The sequence below is a fragment of the Meleagris gallopavo genome, chromosome 5 (genome assembly GCF_905368555.1).
Source record: "Meleagris gallopavo chromosome 5, MGAL_WU_HG_1.1, whole genome shotgun sequence".
NCBI classification, from domain to species: domain Eukaryota; kingdom Metazoa; phylum Chordata; class Aves; order Galliformes; family Phasianidae; genus Meleagris; species Meleagris gallopavo.
Window position 1 is genome coordinate 49,406,872 of NC_139408.1, and position 12,312 is coordinate 49,419,183.

Genomic DNA, 12,312 nt, shown 5'->3' on the forward strand with positions numbered 1-12,312 from the left:
GTTATTTGCTTGTTAAGAGGGTGCAGGGCAGCAGAAAAAGGAGGCTAAGCATAGTACTCTTAAAATGGGGGGGAACATACTCCACTTAATTGAGTTGCAGAGAGGCAGAGATATAAATTTGTGCAATATCTTCTTAGCAGAGATTTGTTTATCCAGGAAAATAAGTTCATGAAACCTTAAAAGAGTGACACTATTTTGTCTGTACTGACTGCATTCTCTAATCCTTTGTAGAAATTGATTAAATCAAACTGCTCAATGCAAAGGCGTTTGCAAGAAGGTGGGATTTGCTTTGACTTTAGCAGTGACTTCCTTATGGAGAAAGTCTTTAATTGGAAAAGGTTGAAAATCAGGTTACTTTCTACAGCTTACTGAGGAAGATGGGCAGTGGTTTTGGATGTTGCCATCCAAAATGATAACCTTCTGCCACCTGGAGCACTATCATTCTCTTTTTGTTATCTTGCCAATTCCTGACATTGCAAACTCTAATGAGTCAATATAAAAGGGCAAATATTCAAACATTGCTTGCAGAGATGAAAACTTGTGGATTACATGCTTGTTTTGAGACAATTCCAGCACATAGAAACAAATCATTAAAGTACTGAGGGAGCAACCATCCATGCTTTTGCAAAGGTTAAATGCAAAATAAGAGAACGTGAACTTGAAAATTATCTCCAAATCCTAGCTCAGTGTTTGGGTAACATACACAACAAATGACTGAGAAGTGGACTGTTCAGTGAGGAATATTTGCTTCTTAGTAGCTGCTATCTGTTCCTTAATTGACTTTGACATAATTCATGCTGCATCACTTTATCTTCACAACAGCAGAAGGATTGTAAGAAGTATTTGTGAACGATTCAGACATTTTCTGCTTGAAGAAGGAAATGAAAATTGCCTTTCACTTGCTTTAAGTACAGGAGCATTCTCAAATAACATAATTTAAAACCGACTGCGGATATTTTATTCCCTAGTAAATGTCAAAGCTGATGTGACTTGCCATATCCCAGATCTCATGACTCGTGAGCAGCTATAGGCTCTGCTTGCACAGTGTCACTTCTTGTTCGAGGAGTGCTGTAATTGAGCAGCATCTACTGTTGCACAGCTTCACAAATGTATTCAGGGACAATAGCTCTGTTTAGATTTTATGCAAAAACCAGTTCAGTCTTTGTTCTGTGATTCTGTATGGCTTTTTCAAAATCTGGACTGAAGCTGTTCTCACTTTTTTGCTCCCTCCATAAGTCCTGACTGCAGTATCTCTTGATGAAAAAACAGCATTTTGGCTTCTCTGCTCTCCATCTTCTGAAGTCGTGGATGAGAGAAAGAAGTGATTGATAATACTACAATTATATAGTCCTGTGGTCTTCTGCAATTCATCCATTCTATTCTGTGGTTTAAATGTCAAAGTTATGTAGTTAAGCTGCTTTTCAGAAGCAGCTTTAAAGGCATTGACAAAGCTGATCAAAACTCCTTGATGAAATGGTTTTAGTCCAGGAAATTGAAAGTGTTTTTCATTCCACTTTTAATATTCAAAATAAAACTGTTGTCTGCATTTACTTTAAATGTAATTGCATTCAGTATAAATAAATGCTATGATACAAATACATAATAAATTATAAATAAATGTCATACATTTAAGTTTACATTAACATTTAGTTACATAAATACATAATTAGTAACATAAATACATAATAAAATACTAATACTGAGCAAGCAGCATAAATATGAACGTAGATATTATGGAGTGTGTGTGTATGAGGGTGCACGTATGTTCATTAAATGTAATGCTTTTTAAATTTGTCACCTAAAGAAACAATCAAAAATCAGAGAAAAAATTAATACAGTCAATAAGACAACCTTGGGTTATTGTAGAGCACAAGATGTTTAGAAGTTAAAAATTACTTTCACCTGAAACATGGTTTTGACAGATCTCTAAAAGTTGAAGGGCCCTTTGGAAGTAGTTCTTAAGAAGTTTGGGGTTTGATTTTGGGCACATACTGAAAAAGGTGCTGAAGAAAAATCTGATTTTGAGAAATGCTTTTTAAAATTTACATTAAGGGTTCTATTAGATAGGTAGAACTGTTATTTAAGAGAACAAATGGGTGCAAAGATGAGGACAAATATTTGTAGTGAGTTGCAGTCATCTGTTGCTTGTAAACAATCTATCTTAGTCTAAAAATAAACATTTTATTAATTGCAATTTGCTTAATTACTACTCTGTGCTCTTTCAGAAGCAAAATGTCATAGAAAATGAAATTGTAAAAGGTCTTTTATTAAATCAAGAGGTTTATTTAAATATCTGTCCAAATGGTGGAAGGAAGTTACTTAAAAAGACATTTGCTGCTCAACTGCTGCGTAAAGCTTCTTTGATTCTTTGTAGCTCCCAGGGTCGGCAGCAGAGTGCTGCTTAACTCAGTTTGCCATTAAATGAACTGTTGCAATATAGACATCTCAAGTTAGAGAATCTTTTATTACTGTTCCCATAAGCAGCCATCTAATTGTCTTTCTGTTTTAAGCTTGATATCGCAATTGGGAGAAGATAGCTTCCCCAAGATCAGTAAGGATTCTGTCTTTTCCATATACACACACTAAAAGAACAAAACTAAATTATGGATTGTTCATGCTTTCACTGCTATTCAAAAATTCTTAAAACTAAGGAGCAACTGTTAGTTAGAAATGGCAGTTGAAATTTTAGTAATTTCTATGTCATTCTGTCTGTGTGCAAAAATGAGTGCACAGTGGATTTCCTTTCTTTTCTATGCCTTCATTTTTCATAATCTATGTTTGGCATAAGGAGAGCAGTTATGCCTTACAAATGTCAGTTAGAAATGACTGTCAGATCTTTGTTTCCTTTCCTATCTTTGAGCTCGGCTTAACATACAGAACACACAGTACTAATCTAGAGACTTTCTTCCTTGCTTTGCTTTTGCATTTTTCAGTGAGGTTCCTGTTAAGGCCAGTTCTCTGTTAAGTCTTGCTTCACAGGAGGAAGTGATGAGCACTTTTTTTTTTTTTTTTTTTTTTTTTTTAATAGATGCCAAAATCAAAGCTGAACTGTAATAGGGGTTCTTTTGAAACAATTATACAAGGACTGGATATCTGAAGGGTGAGGAATTTTTCTGCTGGGAACGCTTTGTCATTTGTACTTCAGAATCATCCACGCTAGTGTTGAAAATACTTGCTGTGGAAAACTGTTATTTCTGGTCCATAATCCACATGACTGTTCTTTCCAGATTGTTTTTGCTAGCACAGAACAGCTTGCTCTACTTAACTGTTGTGTAGATGTCTTTGTGCACTGCTGTGAATTCTACTTTGGTGTGGTGCTAAGAAGAGAGATGTACAGGAACTATCTTTCATTAGATCAATTACATTTAGATTGAGAGGTAAAACACACATGAAGCCTTCTAGTTAGCTGTAGACAAGACTGGTCTGTTGTTCCATATATGTTTACTCATGTGAAGCCTCCTGAAACCATTTGTACTCCTCCAGGAAAATCCTCTCCCCACTATTTTCAAGAAGATGTAAAGGAAAACTGCATTTGGCAGCAGTCAAACTAGCTGTATTGAGGTGGGTTGCAAATAAGCATATGGGATCAAAGCTCCTGCTGCTGGGTGTTTTGCTTAGCTTATTCAGAATGCCACAATGTTTAACTTCAAATGTATACTATTCTCCATAGACATGCATCTTTCTTGTAGGTTACAGAAATGCACTTTAAGCATTTTTACTGAAGTTGTTTCATGTCCATTGCTCAGTGCTTACTGTCTTCCTTTTTATTGCAAGTTAGGAGCAACTGTTGTCACTGTATTTCACTGTATTTTACTGCTTTGGAGCTTTAGCCTTCTGGTACTTGTTTTAAGGCATTGCTATCATCATGTTCAGAAAAGCACACATGTAGCCTGTCACATTCGATAGCAATTGTTATCAGCACCAGAAGCCTTGGTTCACAAAAAGGATACACAAAATGAAACACACTCAGAAAACCGAGCAGACGATTTCTCCAAATCCTTCTGAAATAAAATCTTAATTTGCATTTTGACAAGACTTAACTAACGCTGAAACAGAAACAGTGAGAAGCTTTCCTTTTCATACTTCCAGCTGCTCAATACTGCTAGCAACCTCAAATCTGAGCTCTTGCAGTCTGCTTGTATTTCTTTTAGTTAGTGCTGTAATGCTTTGCATTATTAATAATAATATTTTCATTGCCTGTAAGAAGCAGCTGTTGTACTAAATATTCTGGAAGTATGTTATGGACCTGCTGGAGCTCTAGTGTGTTGAATAGTTGCATGGGTTTGGTGTGACCTTTTCTAGAAATTGATGCCATGTGTTGTTGTAGTCTCTTGCATATTTCTGTGAGAAAATGGTTGAGATAAAAACTAAAAGTCAACAAAGGTCAAGAAAACAGACTCCATACCTTTCTGCCCTTTCTTCTTGGTTGCATTAGCCGTTAACTGGAGGTATGGAGCTAAAACTGCGGTCTGTTTACTTACTAAAGGCTAAAAGTGGGGGAAGGAGTCATGCTGCTTGTTGTAAGTCTTCTGAGGAAAATAATGCTCTAGTTTTCCAGTCAATAAATAATCTCTGACAATTCTGTGGCAGCATTACTGAAAAACATGTGGCTTCCAGGAAGACTAAACATAGATTCGTAATCTTTCCTGCTCTTGTATACTGCCTTGAACTTTTCTACAGAGAAAAAAAAGAGGTAATTAACTTAGCAATCTGCTCTCCTTGAAGACTGAATGCAAACCATTCTGTTGGTACTGCTCTTACATTGCTTGTGCTTTCTTGATATCTAGTGATTGTAAAACACTTTCACCATCTTTTGAATGAAGCTCTGAAAATAACGTGCAGTAGTCAGGTTTATATTACAGAATCTCTCTAAGTTGTATTTTTTCTTTGTCATGCTACTTTCTAAGGTCTGGATGTCTGTTAGCAATCAAAATAGTCATATTAGTCTGACCTATGGATAGTGCTTGATAGTGGGGGAAATATCTCAGATGTGATACTCTTTCATTCTGGCCTCGAGCATCTGAAGGTCTTTTGAATGTGAGTAGAACATCCATGCTGCAACCACTAAACCATTATTTTAAAAGTAAAAAAGAGGGAAAAGGGACTTAAACAGGCTGAGAGTATTCTGTTTAGTCTTTCTCATCCTGGGTATTTGCAGCAGAAAAGAGATAGTGGAGGCCTGCCGATACATGTCTGAATAGTGACTTGGGATACATTCTGATGCCTTTATGCCTTTTTGGTGATGCGTGCACTTTTGGTCTTTTCTCCTTGACAGGGAACTGTTTTGGGTTCATCTGTCACTGAAGCAACTACAGTAAGACAGGACTTCTGAGTAGTAGTTCAGGGGCGGAAAACTGCATTAGTTTTTATTTTAGATTTTATTTGTTTCCATTGTTTAATCAGAGGGCTTGCACTGAATATTTCTCAGTGGTCTGCAAAAGGAATGGAAATGATTTGCATAGAATTACAAGGGTAACGGGCAACTTCAAGTTTACTTCATTTTGTCAGCACTGTTTTGTCATCAGACACTCGAGTGCTAGCAGACTATTTTTCATGATTCTTGTCTATAGCAGACAATTAAGATATTCACAGCTCTTAGCATGTAACTTTAAGTACTGAAAAGTACATAGTTGGCTTGTGTGGCAGTACATGCTGTGTTGGGAAATCTTTGTTAGCAAAAGATGGAGAGAGACTGAGGGTCTTGTGACTAAGGTGCAAGACTGCAGGACAGGAGGATGTGTATTTGTGGAGGATGTGTAGCCATCTGGTGTGTTTAACACCTCTAGGAATTGCCTGTCTCTGTTTCCCGGTGTCTTGTCACTGCTTTGTTCCCAGAGCTACTGGGTATCACCGCATCACTAGCTGTCCTATAGGTCCTGTCCTCTACTGCCTGTGGCACATCAGAAAGCTGCAGTGGAGTAGGGACTTCTCTTCTAAGAGGACTGGATGCTGCCATCACTGTCTTGCCTGGATCTTTTGTAATAACAGTGACTAGGAGGATTGTTTCCTTGATGCTAGTTTGTCAGAAAGAATTAAGTAGCTTGAGAAAGGAAAAGAAACCAAAAGCAGAATACCCAGAGAAGTGGGAAAACTCAAAAAGAGAACAGGAATTTATTTAAAGAAAGCCAAAGAATGCAAAAATTTTTGTCCAAGCTTGTAGATTTACTTAGGACTCCATAAATTCCATTTATTTCTTAGATACATCAGTGCTGCAGAGTTGGGTAGAGGTAGTTTGATTATATTTAAGCCTGCAGTTGAAGCAGAAGCTGTCTAGCTGTCTGTTTTGCAACTCCTTTCATGCAACTCCTTTCGTGCAACCCCTTTCATGCAACCCCTTTGGGACATTTTATTTGCTTTACCTAGCTTGCAGTAATTCTGTAGTAATGCATAGGCTTAGAAGCTAGGTATAAGCACTCAGTAAGTCTTTCTGGATGGAAATATTCCTCCAGTTATTTCTAAGGGAGTTCTCCTTTAGGCAAACAATAGAGGGAGAGAGGAATGATTTCCTGATATGGAAGAGTGGAGAGCAAGGTGCATAGATCCCAACAAATCAGTAACGAGGGTCACACCAGGCTGCTCTTCGCAATTTGTGTATAGTAACTCGGTCTGCATGAGCTGTTACTAATTGCACAGCTTCCTTGAAAGCAGGGACCACAACATCAGAAATACAGAGAGTGATGTGATGAAGCTGGAAACAGCACTGTGCTGAGATGCTCTGCATGGCAATGATGTGGGGAGGTGAGCAGGCTGAAGTAAGGAGTCAGAATCAACGTAATCATAGAAAGAGACAAACTAGAAAAGAGGGAGGAAAAGAGGAAGGGATACAGGTGTGAGGATGACTGCAGGTGTAGAGGCAGGAAGACAGGGCATATTCCATGGGTTATTTTATTTTTTTCTTTCCCTTTCCTCAGTGTCAACACATGGGAGATATGGGGGTAAGGGTTGGCGATGGTGTTGGAAGATGTTTTTCTGTTTTTGTTTTGTTTTGTTTTTTGCAGTCCAGTAGTTTATTTGTAACATGACAGAATACCAACTTGAAAGTAACTGGGTACTTATATACTCTATGTATTCAGTGCTATTCAATACAAATAGCATTTTCCTGTAAGTGTTCAACTTGCAGCCTTTGTCAATTTACTGTGATCAGAGATGCAAACATTTCTTCAAGTCTCTACCAGCTCCATGCTTCCAACATGTGCAAATACCTGATGAGAGCACAAACATGAGAAGACAGTCTGTCAAAGGTCTTAAAACCTAAATAGACAGGATTGGTTTGGAGTTTCAAGTCAAACTTGGTTATAACTGGATCAGACCCATGTTAGCAGCTCAATTTCAAAAGCAAGAACAAAGCAGGTAACTGTTATGTACACAGAAGGCCATCTGGCATTGGGTTGTGTGTTCTTATAAACACAGAGATTATGATTCTGTATTCCTCTTTATACGTTTATATGTACAAAGAGCAGCTTGCTCTTAGGTTTGTCACACTGCCTATTGAACTTAGGCCTGTATGGTTATTGTGAGAAATGCAGTGCTTCTGTCAGATGATGACATAAAATTTCAGGACATCTTACTGTTGTCTTTGGGGGAACATTTTTTAAGCTGATGGGGAGAAAAATCCTTTTCTTACCTGCATTTTATTTAAAGTGTATGGCTTTCCCTTCCCTCCCCACCACCAAAGGGATATTTGCATTCACTAAACCTGTTAGCTAAATATATCAGCCACAAAATTATCATCGTTGTTTTGATCTCTTTAAAATTCTTTGGGCTTGCCAATAGATAATGGTGTGGATATTCTACAAGTGTGGCTGCTCCAGTACTGCAGTGGGCTGTGGTGAATTCCAGAGTTGTATCCCTATAAAATGACATATGGGGAAGAAGGCAGTTCACTGTACTGTTGCTAAGATGAGATATTCAGACTATATATATATATATAGTCTGAATATTTTAAATTTTAATATATATTTTATATATATATATATACACAAAATTTAAATACTGCACTTGAATTTTATAGCCAGTAGGAATCAACTTGGTCAGCATTCATTCAAGTCCAAATGATCAGATGTTGTGGGCCATTGACAGCAAATGGAATGTCCATGTACGAGTGGGAATTACAGAGGAAATGCCTGTAGGCACCGACTGGGAACATGTACCAGGTAAAAACAAACAAACAAACAAACAAACAAACAACTAAGGCATGAATTCCTTGTGCTTTCTGTTGTTTTCTCACTGTGATTTTTTTTTTTTTTCCATGTTGCTTTTTAAGTTTGGTAGTAATGTATAAATCAGATATGTTTCTCTGCAATCAAGTATGTTTATTTATAGAAACTTCTCTAAAGTATTTGATAAGGATTGTCTTTGAAAGAAGATCTTGATTTTACTTAAACACATTGTATAGTTAACTGAAGAGAAATCTGATTCTGGCATGAATTTATATTGTGTGTTATTTCAGGCTGCTGCCACTGGATTAATAAATGCCACATTTACCTTTTGAGTTAGGATTAAAGTAGTGTTCCTAAGCAATAGGAAACCACTGTGCTTTCAGAAGTTTTGTATTGAAAAGTGATACTACACAGGAGTTCCCATCTAGATGTGCCTAACAGAAACTTAACGTTATTTTGCACATCTTTCTGTTAATCCTGAATGCTGGATGCATTCTGATTTAAGTAATTATATTTTTGCCTTGCATTTATGTAAAATTAAATTTTAGTTGCTGCTTTTTAAACAACCATTTATTGATGCTGTCTGCTTTGTAAAGATATTTCAAAGTGCATGGCACTGCAGTTGCAGAGAATTTGCTTTATTGTGAGGAGGAATGAAACAAACAAACAAACAAAAAAAAACAACCAACCAAACACTGATGCCCACAATGTCTATGATGTTAACCATTTTTAGGCAAACTAATGTTGTGAATGTCAGATTTTACCATCTGGTAGTAAAATACAATGGAGGTTCCAGAAATAAGTTTGTAAAGACTATCTGGTCATTTCTTATGGCTGTGGCCACAGAACAAAGTGTATCCACAGTGTGAGAGCAGTATGGTCAGTAGATAAATGCCACCTCTACAGAGTCCACAATTAAAAAGCCTTTTTGTTTATAAGTGCTCTGTGTACTCCAAGTGGCCTTCATTCTTATATTCTGTTTGCACGGGGCCAGAAACTCAGATGCTATTTGAACCTTCCCTGTTCAACTCCCCTAAAGTTAACGGAAGGAAAAATGCAGTCCTGAATTGTCATCCTGCCAATCCTTTCTTAGAAAGCGTATGGGGAAATTTAGTTATTTCTTTCTGCCTTTTATAATGGAAAGTGCTTTTCTAATACTAATATAAGAGTATATAAAAATATTGCAGTCTTGCTGTCTGATTAAACTTTTCAGTGAGTATATTTAGTACAGAAGAAAGCTTGTGATTATTGCCTTTTGATGCCTGATTATCTTTAGGTTTGCAGGCGTGTGAGCTGGCTCTAAGTACAAGGACCGTTTGGGCGCGCTGTCCAAACGGAGATGTAGCTCGTCGCTATGGTATTACTGACAAGAATCCAGCAGGTGACTACTGGAAGAAGATTCCTGGAAATGTCGCACGTTTAACAGGCAAGTTGGTTCTGTGTGATAATTCAAAAGCATTGTGATGTTTGCTTTGATTTCTGCCTGATGTGTTCAAGCTGACCATAAGCAGGGAGAACTTCGTGGCCTGGCAGTTTCATCAAGGTGCTTTTATCACATCAGTAAAAACCTTCCCTAGGTACAATTAGAAACAAAAATAAATCCAAATGTTATTTATCTAATGTTTACAACTGGACCCTTCTACTGTTATTACAAGATGTCTAACTTATGCTTTACAGTGACCCCTCTGGATGAACTGTGGGCGATCAGTACTTCAGGATCCCTTCTCCAGCGCCTCACTAAGACCTTTAGCCATTCCCATAACCAGCAGAAAAACGATGCTTCTGTTCTGCTTCACCCTGATGATTTTGAAGATGAATGGGAAGTGATATGAAGTCCTTCAGGCTTGTGAAGCAGTGGAAAAAATAGAAGGGCATATAGAACTTCTGTAATGTATGTACAGAATGTTGGATGTAAAAGCCACTCATACTGGACCTTGTGATATTAGCACTTTTGTATGAAAAAACTGACCTGTTAAATAGCCTCTAAGCTGTGAGTTCTGATGCTTGTTCCAGTCTCTTGGGAGACTCTTTAGGTGTGGCATACTGCAGTTGTTATACTGTACTACTGTAGCAGCTCCTTTGGAAACATAACTCTTTAACTTAATCTGATTAGCAATGAAAGTGACTATTTCACAATAGCATGCACACTAATACATGTGTACTTACTTTGAGAAGAAATTCTATTGCATTAAATATTTCTCTACATCAGAAACATTAAATATTTCTCAATTTCTTTTTTTATGTGGAACTCCAAACTGTTAGAAATGCTCTTCAACTATTGTATATGTTTAGAATGACTTTTCCCTTGCAGCATGGAAGAAAATAAAGGGAGGTATTTCTTAGAGAGATCTTAGAACATCCTGATTTCACAGTGTTGAAATGAGCTTAGTTTGGTCCATTTCCATATAAACATCTGCAAGGCTATACTAACATTCAGCATTTAGAAATTTTGTTTCTAGCATGAGAAGTTTGGATTGCACATAATATCAAGGGAACTTTTCCCCATTTCATGCAGCCATCAGGGAGCTGACAATTTTTGAGGGGTAAGTCCCGCTTTGGAAAAGAAGGAAGTTGCATGTTGGGTTTGTAGTACAAAGTAGGAATGTACAGAGTAGCTTTCATGATACCTGTTGTGCTACATTTGTGCCTCCAGCCAGTGCTTTAACCTTTGGACTCAAATTGTTTTGAGTACCAAACACAGATGTATTAAAAGTAAAATGGTAATTGATAGAATTACCTGTATATCCCATTAAAATTGTGATATTGTGAGAAAATACTTAACAATATTGTAACTTTTAGCTATGTTAGCTAAATTTTGAAGTGTCTTATGCTTACAGATGTTGCAGCAGAGGTATGTAATGAACTGGGAAGTAACCTAAGTTAGTCACTGCAGTTTATTTTTCTTTAAATCTTCTTTGAAAGATACCTCATCTTTTTTAAGCAATAGAACTATACATGAGAGAACCTGAGTTCGGTACGTAGGTGGAAGAGTTATTTTGTATTCATTCTAAGCATATAAATCATCAGAATGTTTAAGCAGCTGCTAACCAATACTGTAAATGAGCCAGCTTCAGAAAAAGGCCGGGTGTTAAATTGTGGGGATGTTTGTTTTGAGAACTTAGCACATATGGAGAAGGATGTTTTCTTTTTAACCTCTGTTCTTTTTCAGAATAGGTCGTGCATGTACTGCACTAAACTTGGAACAAACGTGGTGCAAGGTGAGAATGTACATCTGTGGAGAGAGAACCAAGTTATGTCACATTGTGTTGTTATTTTTTTTTTAGTACCACTTCTGATACTGGCTGTCAGGTCTCAGTCTGACCTTTCAGTCTTACAGGGAAGAAGGATTTATTTCCCTTTCACAGATTAGATGTTTGCCTCATTGATATCTATATATGGTGATTGCTCCAGAAAGTTGTTTTTGTTTTGTTTTGTTTTTTTTAGCCAGTCTGGCAGTGGATTGTAATGGATTGATTCATGAAGTAAACCAGTCTGTTTTCTGCAAGCACAGCTTGGTATCTTGAGGACCCCAAAGATGCTGAAATTTACCTTAAAAGTATATTTTGGCAGCTCCTGTGTCAGCCACTTTGGAGCAGGGATATGAGTACTTCTCTGCACCTTGCCAAGCTCCAGGTGCTTAAGTACAATGGCGTTACTTAGTAGTGACACTTTTCTATTACATTATTCAAAGTCATCTTAGTAATGGTTTGAGCTTGCTAGTTGTTTGTTTACCGTATAATACCGTATCTTGCTATGGTCATTAATATTAAATTGGTGTCAGGAGCTCTTTTCAGACTACTTTTTAGGGTAGCTTTATTAAAATTAGGATATATTTTTTCCCTTTTTTTCTGTATTTAGTTTTTTTGTTTTGTTTGTGCTTTGAGACAAGTGCAATAAACTAGATTTTTAAGAAATAAATTACTGTGGTAAGACTCATCTGTCGTATGGTTCACAAAGAGTTCTGTTTGTCTGGAAGTTGCCTTGCTGCTGAAGAAAGACATGCTTATGAAACCTCTATCCTACTATTACCCAGTATAAAATGGTAAAAAAAATGGTCAAGCAGAAAACAGGCGATTGTACCTGATACTGTAACCATACCCTTCTTTGCATTCTAAAATATCAGAGCTTACCTGACTTCCTGTGATTCTGGCCT

General features: G+C 37.1%; 1 protein-coding gene across 1 annotated transcript in view; it reads left to right on the plus strand.

The window, feature by feature from the left end:
* TECPR2 (tectonin beta-propeller repeat containing 2) overlaps positions 1–12,077 on the plus strand; it is a 39,617-nt gene extending 27,540 nt beyond the window's left edge. Inside the window, exons 18-20 of the mRNA XM_085225648.1 lie at positions 8,012–8,153; positions 9,436–9,585; positions 9,837–12,077. Coding sequence (XP_085081774.1) covers positions 8,012–8,153; positions 9,436–9,585; positions 9,837–9,991 — 447 coding nt within the window. The 3' untranslated portion in view covers positions 9,992–12,077. The remainder of the gene's footprint in view (positions 1–8,011; positions 8,154–9,435; positions 9,586–9,836) is intronic.
* Positions 12,078–12,312: the final 235 nt, after the last annotated feature.